At 40.4% G+C, this 14,610-nt stretch overlaps 2 protein-coding genes across 3 annotated transcripts; one reads left to right on the top strand and one right to left on the bottom strand.

Moving 5' to 3' along the window:
• Positions 1 to 1,058: 1,058 nt before the first annotated feature.
• moto (minamoto) lies at positions 1,059 to 6,816 on the top strand. Of its 2 annotated transcripts, none has more exons than XM_034894071.1 (8): positions 1,059 to 1,217; positions 1,509 to 1,618; positions 2,154 to 2,320; positions 3,178 to 3,282; positions 3,479 to 5,012; positions 5,145 to 5,279; positions 5,662 to 5,839; positions 5,913 to 6,816. In XM_034894071.1, the coding sequence occupies exons 2-8, from the start codon at positions 1,556 to 1,558 to the stop codon at positions 6,101 to 6,103; spliced, it is 2,373 nt and encodes a 790-aa protein (XP_034749962.1). In that variant the 5' UTR covers positions 1,059 to 1,217; positions 1,509 to 1,555; the 3' UTR covers positions 6,104 to 6,816. The 2 variants fall into 2 exon arrangements, with proteins under 2 accessions (XP_034749962.1, XP_034749963.1); XM_034894072.1 differs by having other exon boundaries at positions 1,504 to 1,618.
• A 1,108-nt stretch (positions 6,817 to 7,924) lies between these two features.
• On the bottom strand, positions 7,925 to 12,544 carry ccdc43 (coiled-coil domain containing 43). Its single transcript, XM_034894074.1, has 5 exons — positions 12,329 to 12,544; positions 11,235 to 11,325; positions 8,905 to 9,040; positions 8,697 to 8,752; positions 7,925 to 8,500 (listed from the first exon to the last, which is right to left on the bottom strand). Exons 1-5 carry the CDS (start codon positions 12,500 to 12,502, stop codon positions 8,313 to 8,315), a joined length of 645 nt encoding a protein of 214 aa, XP_034749965.1. The 5' UTR covers positions 12,503 to 12,544; the 3' UTR covers positions 7,925 to 8,312.
• Between the last annotated feature and the right edge of the window lie 2,066 nt (positions 12,545 to 14,610).

Below are 14,610 nucleotides of genomic sequence, written 5' to 3'. Positions count from 1 at the left end.
TCAATTGCCTTCATTTATCCAGTACGTAATTATATTATATATTACATTACAGACACAATGAACATGATGGTGTCTAATTCTAAAAAAAGGTAATGCTATGCCTTGCCTGTTGAATGCAAAGTGTGTAAACTTGACAAAGTGCATGCTTTTATTTTGAAGGTAATAGCGCTTTTTCACTTGTCGTCTTCTTGCTAATATTGTCAAACTTTGCTCCACAGCTGGATTGCGTGGCCCAAGCAGACTTTCACATTCCCCTTGAAGTAGCCTAGTGTTCATGGGAGGAGAGAGGCAGGGGGTAGACTTTCACGTTTTGTTGTTGAATCCAGGGAATATCAACTTGGGTTGTTTTATTAAAATATCTATTTTTCTTCTTCTATCTTGCTAAGTTTTTTTTTGTTATTATTGTGGACTCAAGGGCATATCAATCAAACTGGTGTTGGATCATTCATTGTTAATTGCTTGTATTTTCATGTAGGCCTATGTAGTAATTTTGTAATAGTAATTTCGTAAATTGTATTTGGTCAGTAACTTAATTAAATTGAAGTGAATTTTGAATCGAATGTTATTTGAACTGAATCTGCAAGTGGAAGTGAAAAAGCTAAACAGAACGGAATTGGAATAAAAGTATACAAATACGACATAATGCTATCATTAAAATGCGATGGAAAGTCAATAAAGTAAAAAAACAAAACATGATGTCATAAAAAATGCATTAAGGGAAAGAAAAGTATAATAATATCAAACACAACGTCAAAAAAATAAAGAAATAATAGCGTAAATAATTAAGTCTTTGTATATATTTATACCATATGGACAACTTCCAGGTGGTTATAATAACAGGACCACCAGTGTCGAGTTAGGCCACGCATGTTATGTCCAAAATCACTTCTACTCAAACCGTAAAAATAAGGTTGGCTATACCACCCAAAGGCCTGAAGTGGGGGAGGGTGAGATGCCATACTGTTACCTGTGGATATCATAGGCTGAAACCATGGGTTATATTAACGGTTGCTATGTTGCTACGCGCTTGGCATTCCTGCTTGATGTCAATTGGACGAAAAATAGCCAATGTAAGCTCATGTCGCGAGGACAACATCCAACTTCTGTGGGGGCGACGAGCAGAGGGGGGTCACGAGAGCAGTTGGGGATAATGTACAGGCAGTGAAGAAAACGGTTTAACGCCAAAAATTGACGTTAACGTTACTTTACTTTCGCAGGTAGGCTAATATTTTATTTTACTCGGATGTCTTGGTTTGTGTAGGTAAAGTTAACCATATCTGACTGGCAGGGAAGCAGTTTGAGTATGGCTGAAAGTTTAGTCCAAATTAGCCAAGGCAGCATCGACGCTTGCTAGCTTAGCTACATTACGTGAATCCACTAGCTTTGACATATTTCTTTCATCTGAAATAGCAGTAACGTTAAGATAATAATTAATTTGTTTTCTCAAACCTGTCAAATATGGTTATATCAAATATTATCAACGAGTACTTTTTGTTTTGCCAGAGCAGTAACGTGAAGAGAGTAAAGAATCAGTTCAAGTTCAAGGGAGTTCAGAATGGCTTTTGACGGGCATCAGAGCACGTTTGCAAACTCACTTTTTCCTACATACCAGCATCAGGTAAGATATTATAATTACGCCTTTATGGTCATAGAAATGGTATTTTTTAACTATGGCGCATTTCATCAGCATCCACACACCTGTATTAGGAGTTAATCAATTAATGGTGGAAAATGATCGTGTCATCGAATGTTAAGCTAAATTTATCGCTTTGTTCTTTTGTCCTTTTTTATTATCTCAGTTCACAGCAGACATTTACGTAATGGTATTTTATTTTAATTTCTTCATTATCGATTAATCGTGTGGCCTGTGGAATATTTAAATTTGTTTCTGGCCAGCCGTCAAAACACCTCATATATTCACTTTACAATTGTATTGAACAAAAGAAGCAGCACGTTCTTAGAATTAATTGATTTTCTTTTTATCGAAAAAGTTTCTGATTCATCATTTACCAATTGATTGACGAACTATCATTCATCTTAAATGGTCTGGTTTGTGTATTCTGTAATTTGCATTATTCTGTTTTGTGTGAGGAAGACACATAGAGTAGTAAAGTTTGTTTTCAGGCAAACCCACTTTTCTCTCTTTTTTTCAGGCCAGTGTAAATATAGGTGGTGGAAACAGTGTGGCATTGCCCTCCATGGCTATCCCCAGTGTCTCACTACAGGAACAGAACACAGCGTCTTACATGCCCTGGTCTCACAATGCTCACGATGATCCCTATGGCCTTATCAATTGTGCCCAGAACAGCATTAAAAGCAGGTATTCATTTTCAACCATGTTAGGGCAATCACACTACTATTCTGTCTAATCAAGTATGTTTAGGATTTCATTCTGTTATTCCGAGGTAGTTAAATGTAAGAAAGTCACAGATAACACAGATAACACTTGGGGACACTTTTTTTGTGTCAGCTTTTTTAAAACCCTTTTTTTTTTTAGTTTCAACTTTCTGTCACTGTTTTGGTTTAGAGTGGAGGGGTTTGAGGGGAAGTGGGAAGAAGAGTTCACCTGGAAATCCCAAACAGCAAGCATGTTAAGGCTGTTTCTCTCTGCTGTTGTTTTTCCACATTAAACCGGGCTGTTAACTTTTAAATTAAAATTATGCAGTCATATATGTATAATGTCAACTCTTATAGTTAACATTAGGCTGTATGTGGAAAAACAATGGCAGAGAGAAACAGGCTACTTGCAGTTTGGAGGTTTCAGTTGACTTGAACTTGTGAAAGCCGTTGGCATCAAAGTAAGGTAAAGCAAAAAGCTAATTGCAGACAGTCTGCCATTCTAGGGTTGACACTTAGTTCTTTAACAAAATATCTTCACACTTAGATTTTAGATAAAAAATAATCAGTAATGTGGACAAAATGTCTGAGTGGGGACATGCACATAATAGAACAGCTAGAACAATCTGGTAAGTTCAGAAAAGTATATCTTTTAACTGTAATGCAGCCTTTAAAACCAGCCAAAGATAACACTTTTGAAATATTTAGTTAAATGTACTGGGTGCAAGTGTTATTGTTGAAGAAAAACAAGGAAAGTTGTCAGCCATAATCTAAAATAAATGCTCTTCAAGAAAAAAGTTAAGAGTGCAATTCTAGAGACATGTTTTTTTTTCCTGGCAGAAAACCCACTGATAATTCTATCTGTGATGGGGAGACTGATCTACAGGGTCTGGTGTCAAATATTTTGGGTGAAGCAGAGTCACAGGACAGCTACTACTGTGAAGGGTATGTTGGGGTTTAAGGTTTTCACATTGTAGAGTTGGTTATATAGTATGTATTGTATAATTTATGGCTAATTAACAACCAAAAATATATATCTTTAGTTTTGAATGTACATTTAATAAAAAAGAATATATTTCATATATATTGAAGTTGTTTTATAAACACGAACATTAAATACAGTTTTTGATTCTTCTTTCAGCACTCTACCCACATGTAATTCAGTCTGGTCTCCAAAGACATTGAGAGAAGAACTGCTACAGTATTTTCAATCAGAGGCTAAAACGCAACATAATCCTACCTTTCCTCCAAACTATGTATCCCGTGAGGCTTTAAATAAAGCACAGGGACAGTCAGTGGACAAAGATGTGGAAGAGTTTTATCACCAGTCCAATGGCCTTTCTACCAATCAACAATGGCTTTTTAATTTGCCTAATGGAGACCGGGACAGCTACACCCTCCGTCCTCAGAAACTGCCACCAGGTCTACCAATACCCAACACAGGAGGAAACACCTACTTGTCACAGGTACAACAAAGCAAGTATGACAAAATGCCAGCTGAGAGAGGAAGTAATCCGCCTAAGAATTATTTCCATGACTCCAGTAACGGCTTTATACCTCAAAGTGAAATGAACAGCCAATGCATTCATCCTTATTATGAAGACCAGTACATCCAGAGCAGCGCAAAGCCCACCAGTGACGAGCAGTATGGGCCACAAGACATTAATCAGCTGGTCAGCAGTTTTCAGTCGTTCATGGCTGGTGACCATGATAGCTTATGTCATGGAGACTTTCCAAACAATCACAGGCAGACAGTGGGCACGCACCATGAAGACAGCATGGCTGAACAATGGAAAATCACCAGTCCCGCAATGTCAACACAGAGTACTTCTGCAATTCAGACCCAAAAGCAACTGGTGGGAGAATTTGGGACATTGCAGACGGAAAGAAATGACGGAGTGAGGAAACAAACATTTAAGTGTGATGCCTTTCAAGATCTACCTGGTTTTAGCCCACAAAACACAGAATACTTCCAGCCACCCAAGCCGTTCCCTGCATCTTTAAGCCGTCCAAACCAATTCCAAAGCAACCTGATCATGCACAGAGAGAACACTTCACTCCCTATTAACGTAGGCATGAACCAGTATTCAAAGCATCACGTCCAGCAGGGCCTGATACAGAGCAAGCTCAAGTCACAGATGCAGAGAGAAAAGAAGAGGATGCATATGTCTGGCTTTCTAGGAGAAGTCTTCTCCACAAGAACCCTTTCCAACTCTAACATGAGAGGGGGAGATAAAAAACAGTCCCTCTCACAAAACCCGTACTTTGACCACATGGGGAGCATGCAGTCTCATAGATTTGATGGAGAAAACAACATGGTCAGTGTAGGGAATACACAGCACCTCATGCCTTTCATGTATCCTGTGAATGACCCCAGAAGGTACTCCAGCATGCCCATCAACTCCTCTAACTTCAGCTCTAGAGCCACACTGCCCTGTGGAAGCGGTGTTCCTGGCATGGATGCGAGTGTTAGGATGTCGGCCAATGAGTCTGCAGCTTTCAACCCCTATATTAGTGACATGATGACCTGCAGAGGAGAGAGCACTTATCATGGCATGGCTTCAGCCATGACAACTTCAATGGTGATGAATCAAGGAGGACCTGTGATCCAGCTTTACTTCTACCTGGATGAGTGTTATGAGCAGTGGAGGAGTTTGGAGCGGGAGAGAAAAAGGGTACGCTTTGTGTCATAAATACAATGTATATGTATTTACAAATAATATGCTCTGTAAACTATGAATATATTTTCATTTTTGTTAGCTATGTTTTGTTCTCACTTGTTCTGTTCTCACTTTTTTTAATTTTAGACAGAGATCATTGTTGCCAAGACATTTCTTGGTAAAAGAACTGCAACAGTGGCCAACATTAACCAACCCAAAACTCCACCAAATCCCACAAGAGTGGACCACCTCATTGTTAATCAGATGAGAGAGCAAGCGAGGGTGAGACCGCTGAATCAATTGCTTCCATACTGCCATCTACAGGTGAATTGTATCACAGCAGCCCTGTTATGTTCTGTAGGTGATATATGCAGTTTTATTTTGCTCACCCATGAGTTATATCAAGAGAAAACTACTTCCCTTTAATGCAGTCTCGTGGAGGTTTGTTAAAAAAAAAATCCTTTTACACACGCAGTACAACTAAGACCTCATTAAGGCAAACAGTTATATTTTCAGATATATTGTCTATTTCTGTGAAGTTACGTTAGTGTGGTTGTTTGTTATTCTGTAAGCACCTTGTCCATGTTTGTAGAATACCACATTAAGAAATGAATTTCTAAGACTGAGGGGTGAATATAAGGGTTGATCCCGTTGTGTGTTGCAGGTAGGAAGCCTTCTGGATAGAATGGAGTGTCTGTGCAACACTCCCCTCCATACGAGCATCCACACAGCACTGAACAGGCATCATATGGCTATTTGCATCACCCAGGCGAGACGCAGGGAGGAGATTGCCAGCATGTCCAAAAACCAGCGGCAGAGGGCCCATTTCACAGAGGACAAAGGTAACTCAGATTGCATCCCGGTATGTTCCATTCTCTCAAATGCTGCCGGTCCTGACTCGCTTCTGTTTCATAGACACCCTGTTGTTGGTCATTGCACTGAAGGACCTTGCTGCTACCACGAGGAAGATGCGCACAGCCCTGTGGTCTGCTCTCCAGATGACACTACCAAAACCTATCAAGAGGCAGGACCACCATGTTACCAGGGAGCCCACACTCACAGAGAGGAGCTCCTCTCCGTTTGAGGGATACTCTTTTAAGTTATGAATTAGCAGGCAAAAAGCATGAGCTAAATGTCTTGAAAACCACTGCCCAGAATAAACATTTCCCATAGGCAACAGGGTTATGTAAAAACCAGACAAAAAACCCTGCATGTCTATAGAGACATTTTACCTGCAACACAGTGATCACTGCAGAATATGAAATGAGTAATATGAAGTTTGATGATGGCGGCACCTTTTGGCACCCAGGAGTTCCAGGTGGCTAGCATTTGTTGCGTAGAATTGCATGAAATGTAATTTAACCTGCTGCATCTCAACTTCATTTCATTTAATTAGTGTCAGTTCCAAATGAACGTGAATCTTGCTCCATCACCGTTGTATTTAAAGGCACTATTTATGAGGAAGATTTCAGTGAATTCTTCATTGTTTTACTTATTTATTGGAATGTAATGGGACCTCAGTTCTGGGTATTCCAAAGCAACATTTGAATCATTAGGGCAGTAGTTTAAAACAAACATGCTTAATATTACAGTCTTTTCAAAAATGTTCCAATTAATTTCTGTAGCTTTAGTTTTTCTTATGTAACCCTAACATGTTATAATCTGAGTTTTTGTATTTATTTATCTGCAATTTGGTGAAGTTTGAACTGTGCTAAAGATACTCAAACTCAAAGTTCACTGTTTTAAATGTATTAATCACACTTTCCATTAGAAACACAACATATTTGTATCAGTGAAATGTAATATAGCTAGGTTAAAACAATAATTCTCTGGATGCAGAAGACTTTAAAATGAACATGCTGAATTATAAAATGTTTTCTGATAAGTTCCAGTCTATTCCTGAAACTTCTCTTCTTTGTGTTACCTCGACACTGTAATCAGAAAACTCATTTGCAATTTGGTCGTAAGTTTTAAGTGAAACAAAACATACTAAAATTTTCAGCGTTTTAAATTGAATTGTAATAATCACACTTTCATTCTGATTAATTTCAGACAGTATTATCAAATAATATTCTTATCAGCGTGACAGTTTGTCAGCTAGGGGCCGAGCTCGTATCCATTACAAAGCCACATCAAGCACCAACTGTCTCTCAGCGTTAGTGCGTCGACGTCGTCACGGCCTGGCCGTTGGTCCATGTCCTGCCATTTTAATGTTCATGTTGTGCTTCTTTTTTTCCCTTTCTTGTTACTTGTTCTAAAAAAGGAAAATTTTAAAATAAAGCAATCCAAATTGCTGGTTTTGTTTTATTCATTTCAAAACTTGATGAACCTCAAACATTTAAATGATGGTACACAATATATTGAAGGTATAATTTGCAACTGGTTGTTTGTGCTTATTCTCAGACAAAATGCATAGACAGTAAAACCTGACACCAAACACTTTGACACTTGTTTTACTTAAAAGATGTAAAGATATGAATTATTATATGCATTATGGCACAGAGGATAATAGCCAAAACTCTGGACTAGGGCTACACAAGTAATCGCAATTGTATCGAAATTGAAACATAAACAGGTGCAATATCCAAATCTCAGGGGGGACAATATTTGTTAATGGACAAGTAAATGTCAAACCATTAGGAACTGAGTACTGTGGTGCTGCAGAGACATCCCGATCTACAGATAATATCCTACAGACTAAAGAAAAAAATAAATCTTTGGTTGGTACAGATCATTGCAAAAAAGAAAAGAAAACAAATCCCACTAATCATTTTAATATCTTTCAATGTTAATAATTTTCTATGAAAATCAGAATAATGATACAAAAGCGATCACTCCCTCCAATATTGCGAATCACGTCGCAATCGCAATATCAGTCAAAATAATTGTAACGAGACATTTTCCTCATATCGTGCAGCCCTACTCTGGACTCCGTTGCTTTACAAGCATGCCTCTTCTTTTACCATAATCAATGCCATGTGTGTTTTAAGGGTATACTTTGATCATTTGAGGGGTAACTCAGCCCAAACATGTTGCACGCTCAACAACATGTCGCCAGAGACTTAAATAAGCCAATTCTTTTTGCAGCAACATATTAATGACTGTCAATCGTCATTGAAGATGTGCGCAAAATGTAATGCGTTGTATTTTTATTCATATAGAAGGAAAATAATTAACATGGAGGGTCTGATGAAGACATGTTCACATACTGAATGAGCCAATGAGGTTCAGCTAAAAAGGAGCCAATGACTGTCTTTCATTTCTGTCTCAGAAGGAAAAACCTTTCCCACGTACAAAGTGTCTTTTCTCTCGGTTTTATCTTTTGCGTTCACCTTTCTGTGTACGCTTCTTCTCCTTCTCTTTTCGGTCTTGTTTGGATAGCTTGTCCTTCTCCCGCTGCATCTTGTCCCCTTCTTTCTTCTTCTGAGCGTCTTCCCGAGCCTGGTCCCGCTTTTGTTTTTGCCTGCTCAGCACCTCTTCCACGTTGGTGTTCTTAAACAGGGCTGACACTTTCAGTAAAGGACAGCTAGTGTATCATTACTACACAATACCACTGTGGAGGTGTAAATGATTGGAGCAATGTTTAGTCTACTCAGGGTTATGCAACTAGTGCAGTATCCATTGCTATTGGAATTAGTAACACTGGATGCCATGCAAATTTAAAGAGCCTCTGATAAGAAAACGCTTCAGAAAGGATACATTTATCATTTCCAGTAAAGCAGGTTGCACTTGTCTGCTCCTCTTCTCCAGCTTCAGTGATTTTGTCAAGGACAGAACTGACAGAGCGCGTCTGAAGGAAACGCTCGCTGGATGAGACAACATAACACACGGACGGTGCGTCTGCATGCTCACGGAAACATCGGTTAGCGAAGTCAACTTTACAACTAGCAGGGGGCAAAAAGGATATTCCTCGTCGTCTGTCACGTTAGCGTATTGAGCGAGGAGGGCTTCTTTCCTTTCCTTTGACGCCTCAGACACCACCTTGTGTTTCACCACAATCTGAGCTTGTTTTTCTATCAGACTGGCGATGGCCTGGACCTCAGCTACAGGAAAGAAATGACAGAACACAGCCAAACTGTAAATAAATTAAGTCAACAAACCCAAATAACAATTACTTGCAATTAAAGTACCTGCTTCTCACAGTCAATATGAAGGTGCACAGCGAAGGAGACAGATGGACAGCCATATGAGCTTGAGACTCCAGACAGTGAACGCATCCTTATGGTTACGTACACAGTAAACTATATCATGCCAGTAATAACACTACCAAAACAAACTTAGTAGAAATATTGATTTAAACACTTCAGACCACAATAAAAACATTCAGCAGTATCAGTTGAGTATTTTTTAGGAAATGTTAATTTCTCCACGAGACAAATTGTCTTTGTTTACTCCAAACTCAAAGGGCTTATCCCCTTTGACGACACACTCAGTAAGCTGTCTTTGCTCGGTTTAGTCAACATTTACAGCAGATGATGAGCCTGCTGGCTATATTTTGGACTTTTGAAAAGGCCTATATGAATTCTTATATAACTATATACAGGGAGGAGAACAAGTATTTGATACACTACTGATCATACTTACAAGGCATGTAGAGGTCTGCAATTTTTAACCATACACAATCGTACACTTCAACTGTGAGAGACGCAATCTAAAACAAAAATCCCCCCCCCCCCACCCAAAAAAAAAAAAATCACACTGTATGATTTTTAAAAAATTCATTTGCATGACATAAGTATGTGATACATCAGAAAAGCAGAACTTAATATTTGGTACAGAAACCTTTGTTTGCAGTCACAGAGATCATACGTCTCCTGTAGTTGATGACCAGGTTTACACACACATACACACACACACACTGCAGCAGGGATTTTGGCCCGCTCCTTCATGCAGACCTCCAGATTTTCTATTGGGTTCAGGTCTGCAGACTGGCTAGGCCCCTCCAGGATGTTGAGACGCCACTCCTTAGCGCCCCTGGCTGTGTTTTGGGTCGTTGTCATGCTGGAAGACCCAGCCACGACCCATCTTTAGTGCTCTTACTGAGGGAAGGAGGTTGTTAGCCAAGATCTGGTGATACATGGCCCCGTCCATCCTCCCCTCAACACGGGACAGTTGTCCTGTCCCCTTTGCAGAAAAGCATCCCCAAAGAATGATGTTTCCACGTCCATGCTTTACGGTTGAGACAGTGTTCTTGGGGCTGTACTCATCCTTCTTCTTCCTCCAAACACGACCACACGACCTTCTCCCATTCCTCCTCTGGATCATCCAGACGGACGGCCCTGGACATGCGCTGGCTTAAACGAGGGGACCTTGGGTGCGCTGCAGGATTTTAATCCATGACGGCGTAGTGTGTTACTAATGGTGTTCTTTGAGACTGGTCCCAGCTCTCTTTAGGTCGTTGACCAGGTCCTGCCGTAAAGGTCTGGGCTGATCCCTCACCTTCCTCATGATCAATGATGCCCCACAAGGTGAGATCTTGCATGGAGCCTCAGACCGAGGGAGATTGACCGTCATCTTGAACTTCTTCCATTTTTTTTTTAATAACTGCGCCAACAGTTGGTGCCCCCTCACCAAGCTGCATGCCCATTGTCCTGTAGCCCATCCCGGCCTTGTGCAGGTCTACAGTTTTATCTCTGATGTCTTTACACAGCTCTCTGGTCTTGGCCATTGTGGAGAGGTTGGAGTCTGTTTGATTGAGTGTGTGGACAGGTGTCTTTTATACAGGTAACAAGTTAAAACAGGTGCAGTTAATACAGGTAATGAGTGGAGAACAGGAGGGCTTCTTAAAGAGAAACTACCGAGTCTGTGAGAGCCGGAACTCTTACTGTTGGTAGGTAATCAAATACTTATGTCATGCAATAAAATGCAAATTATTATTTAAAAATCATACAATAAGATTTTATAGATTTTTGTTTTAGATTCCATCTCTCACAGTTGAAGTGTACCTATGATAAAAATACAGACGGTTTACATTGTTTTTTAAGTAGGAAAACCTGCAGTGTGTCAAATACTTGTTCTCCGCACGGTACCTCTTAATGGAAGGTTGGATTACACTGTTGCAAGATTTATGCAAGATTATATTCTTATTTCCGTTGTTTTTTGGTTGTATTATAACAACATAGTACTCTACAAAGATTTGTCAAGGTGCTGCCAACGTTGATAATGTGTTCCCTGAACTTTTATTCATTCTGACAAGGTAAATAAAAAGGTAGTAGTGAACCAAAGTTACATAAATACCATCATCATCACTTTTGGCTGCTGATCTGTTGTGCCACTCTGTCCACTGCTTGATGATCTGTTTGCAGACATCTTCCACGGCGTCCTCATCCTGCACACAGGGACAAAAACAAATACCAGTTAAGTAGACGTAACAGCTTACTTTGTACACTTGATCCGACCAGGTTACGGATGGCCAGGCGTCATCATCACAGCCTGTTAGCATGAGGCGAGGCCCTGGGCCCTACACAACAGCACCCACGGATTCATTCACTAACAGCACATGATGCATACCGTGGCACTCTGATCCCTTATCTGGTTTGACTAACAGAGGCTGATACAGAGGCAGTATTCATTTTTGTATCATATGAATTCTGTGAACAGTATGACTAACAAGCTGGTAGCAGTCTGACACACACACACACACACACACACACACACACACACACACACACACACACACACACACACGGATCAGGAAGGCATCACAAGAAAAAACAGACAAGGTCCAAATAATCATTGATAAGGTGACATGTCTAGATGGCTCACATACTTTTCTCTCATTTACAATTATAATAACACACACACACACACACACGTCTGTATTTGTGTTACTGTTATTCTTTTGAGCTGCTGTAGCACAGGAATTTCCCAAGAGTGGGATTAATAAAGTCTATTTTAACTTCACCGCACACCTCAGTCAGTATATCCCTACAGTATAACTACACAGGTGTGCGATTGCAAAAGTTTAACCAATCCTAACATGTGTCTCTACCAATTAACACTTTCTCTTAGCCAAATTTGACAAAACACCTTAAGGAAGTGTATTATTAGGTACGAGTCGCTGAATCGGATTTTACGTGTCAGGAGAGAGCAGCTCGTATCGCTGCCTGTGGTGTTTGGACCTTAACTTCCGATGAAGAACAGCTGCCGCCTCTAACGCTTCTTCTTCTTTATTTAACCGTCTAGTCTACGCCGATATTTGTCTCCATAACTGACAGCGGAGCTCAGCGCTGTCAGCTGGCACGGCACGGCACGGCACACCAGACAGACAGCAACACCTGAGAACGCACAGCCCCAGGGACTGAGCGGGACATGCCGCTTTGGATATTCACCAGAAATGCGGATAAAATTCCTTGAAGCACATCTTCTTTCTCCTCGTCGCTCTCCTCTTCTTGCAGGACCCCTAAAATGTAGGCCCCGTACACCTCACGGTCCACTTCTAGAGAGTCTAGCCGATCATTTAGCCAGCTTTCAAACTCCCCGGCGTCTGCCACGGGCGCAGCCATCTTGGCCCTATGGGGTCTTTTCGGCGGTACACGGCTGTCTTTTCTTATTGCCTGTTCAAAAAGGTAAAGCAAACTACACCACGTATGAAAAATCTCCACTTCCACGACAAGGTAACCGAATCACGGTGGCGGACATTTTCTAATAAGCGTACATACAAATTTAGCTGCTGTATTATCGAGTATGTTAACAAAGTATTTGTAGCTGTCACGTGCCCTCACAGAAATGCTTGGAGAAGCTGCAAACTAACAACTCTGTAAGTTAGCATTTAGCTAACTTTTAATTGGTGGCATTTGTGAGACATTAATTTCTACCATCTTTCAATTAGTTTACATTTCTATGCAACGCACTTCTTTTAGGTCACTCAAATCATAGCGTGTACAATTGTATTTCTGTATCAATTCAATAATTATGAGTAGCCTACATTTCTTTAATTTCACTACCTACTTTTGGTACACCCCCCCCCCCCCCCTAGACTATATAGGCCTATGCTACATAACAGCTTGTGGTCTACAAACAGGTTTTGTCAACTTTCCATTTGGAATAACTTTGCCATGCTGCTGGTCTGGCTTGTTGAATTAACTTCAGCAGCCAACATTTCAATCAGTGCTAAATGCTGAACGTTGGCAGTCACATAAAGTGCCCTGGGAAACTGCCATAAATCCCAACACTTTTGATTGGAAATTAATGTTAGATTGTGCCGCAGTTAACAGAAGTAGTATTTGTGCACTCACTTGTTTGCTTTGAGAAATAGATATGTCAGTGCTAGTCCTAATTGAAATGCTGATTTAAAAATAATCAGCTATTTATCTTAAATTCAGTGGTCATCTGGCAATCAAACAGTGTTCTTTGGCACAACATAATCATCATAACATATCAAAAATGCTGAAAAAACAATTTGTTTCCATCATCTTAAGAGGATCTTTGATGGCTAATTAGTTTCATTGTAAACCTTTGAGAAGGAGGTTGCAATGCATCATTGGCACTGAGTAAAAGGAATAGTTGAGACTTAAGTGTGTACATGATTGCATTTATTTTAACCATTTACCTAACTTTTAATCACGGTCCTTGCCTGTGCAAATGTGGCCACAGATGATATACAGACGTGTTGCTATCAACAGCATCAGCCAGTGTGATATTCTACTTTCTGCCACTGAGTGGAGGTAGAGGACACGGATATGTTTACTTCTCTCATGATAGAGACAATGACATAGCTGAGTCTTGTATTAAGTTGCATGACTGTAGTTTGGAGATGATTTAGCATGTGATTTATTGCAAATTGCTCCATGCATGTGCACCAGACTCTGTTTTTTAAAGTATAGTTGTAAGCAGAGCTGTGGAGCAAGAAAATGCCCTGCCAGCTGTTTGTTCGTCCTCTTTCATTTGACACTGGGACAGAAGACAACACCTCCCAGCTGTTTGAATATATTAAACAATGTTTCCATGTGAATGACTTGATCCTGCTTCCAGAAAGCACTTTGAGCAAGAGGAGAGCCTAACACACACACACACACACACACACACACACACACACACACACACACACACACACACACAGCACCTCCTCGTTATACCCCCAACACAGAAACGCACACCCGCCTTTCCCACTGCTCCTACATAATGGCTTCACACGTCGCTGGCCTTGCAGTAATGAAGTGTGAAGCTTCTGTGATGCCACGGGGAAGCTACCGCGTGGAACTGTACTCTCTACTTTAGTGCACCTCCAATTCCTTACAGCCAAGATACATTTTCATTAAATTTGATCTATAGTATCAATTCATAACAAGAGTTATCTTGAGACACTTTACAGATAGAGTAGGTGTAGACCACACTCTGTAATTTACGTGACCCAACAAGTTCTAGTAATTCCCTCCAGAGCAAGCATTTACTGCGACAGTGGCAAGGAAAAACTCTTTTAGGAAGAAACCTCGGACAGTCCCAGGCTCTTGGTAGGTGGTGTCTGATGGGCCGGTTGGGGTTAAAATAAAGAGTGGAAATAACAGTCACAGTTAAAGATAATGGAACAGTGACTAGAAATAGTAGTTTTTAGTAGTTCATGGCATAGCAGGGCATAGGAGGGCCTTTGGTCATATATTTAGCCCAATTTGTA

Source organism: Etheostoma cragini, chromosome 15, assembly GCF_013103735.1.
Source record: "Etheostoma cragini isolate CJK2018 chromosome 15, CSU_Ecrag_1.0, whole genome shotgun sequence".
Classification (NCBI taxonomy): domain Eukaryota; kingdom Metazoa; phylum Chordata; class Actinopteri; order Perciformes; family Percidae; genus Etheostoma; species Etheostoma cragini.
This window is presented reverse-complemented; position numbering and strand designations above follow the sequence as displayed.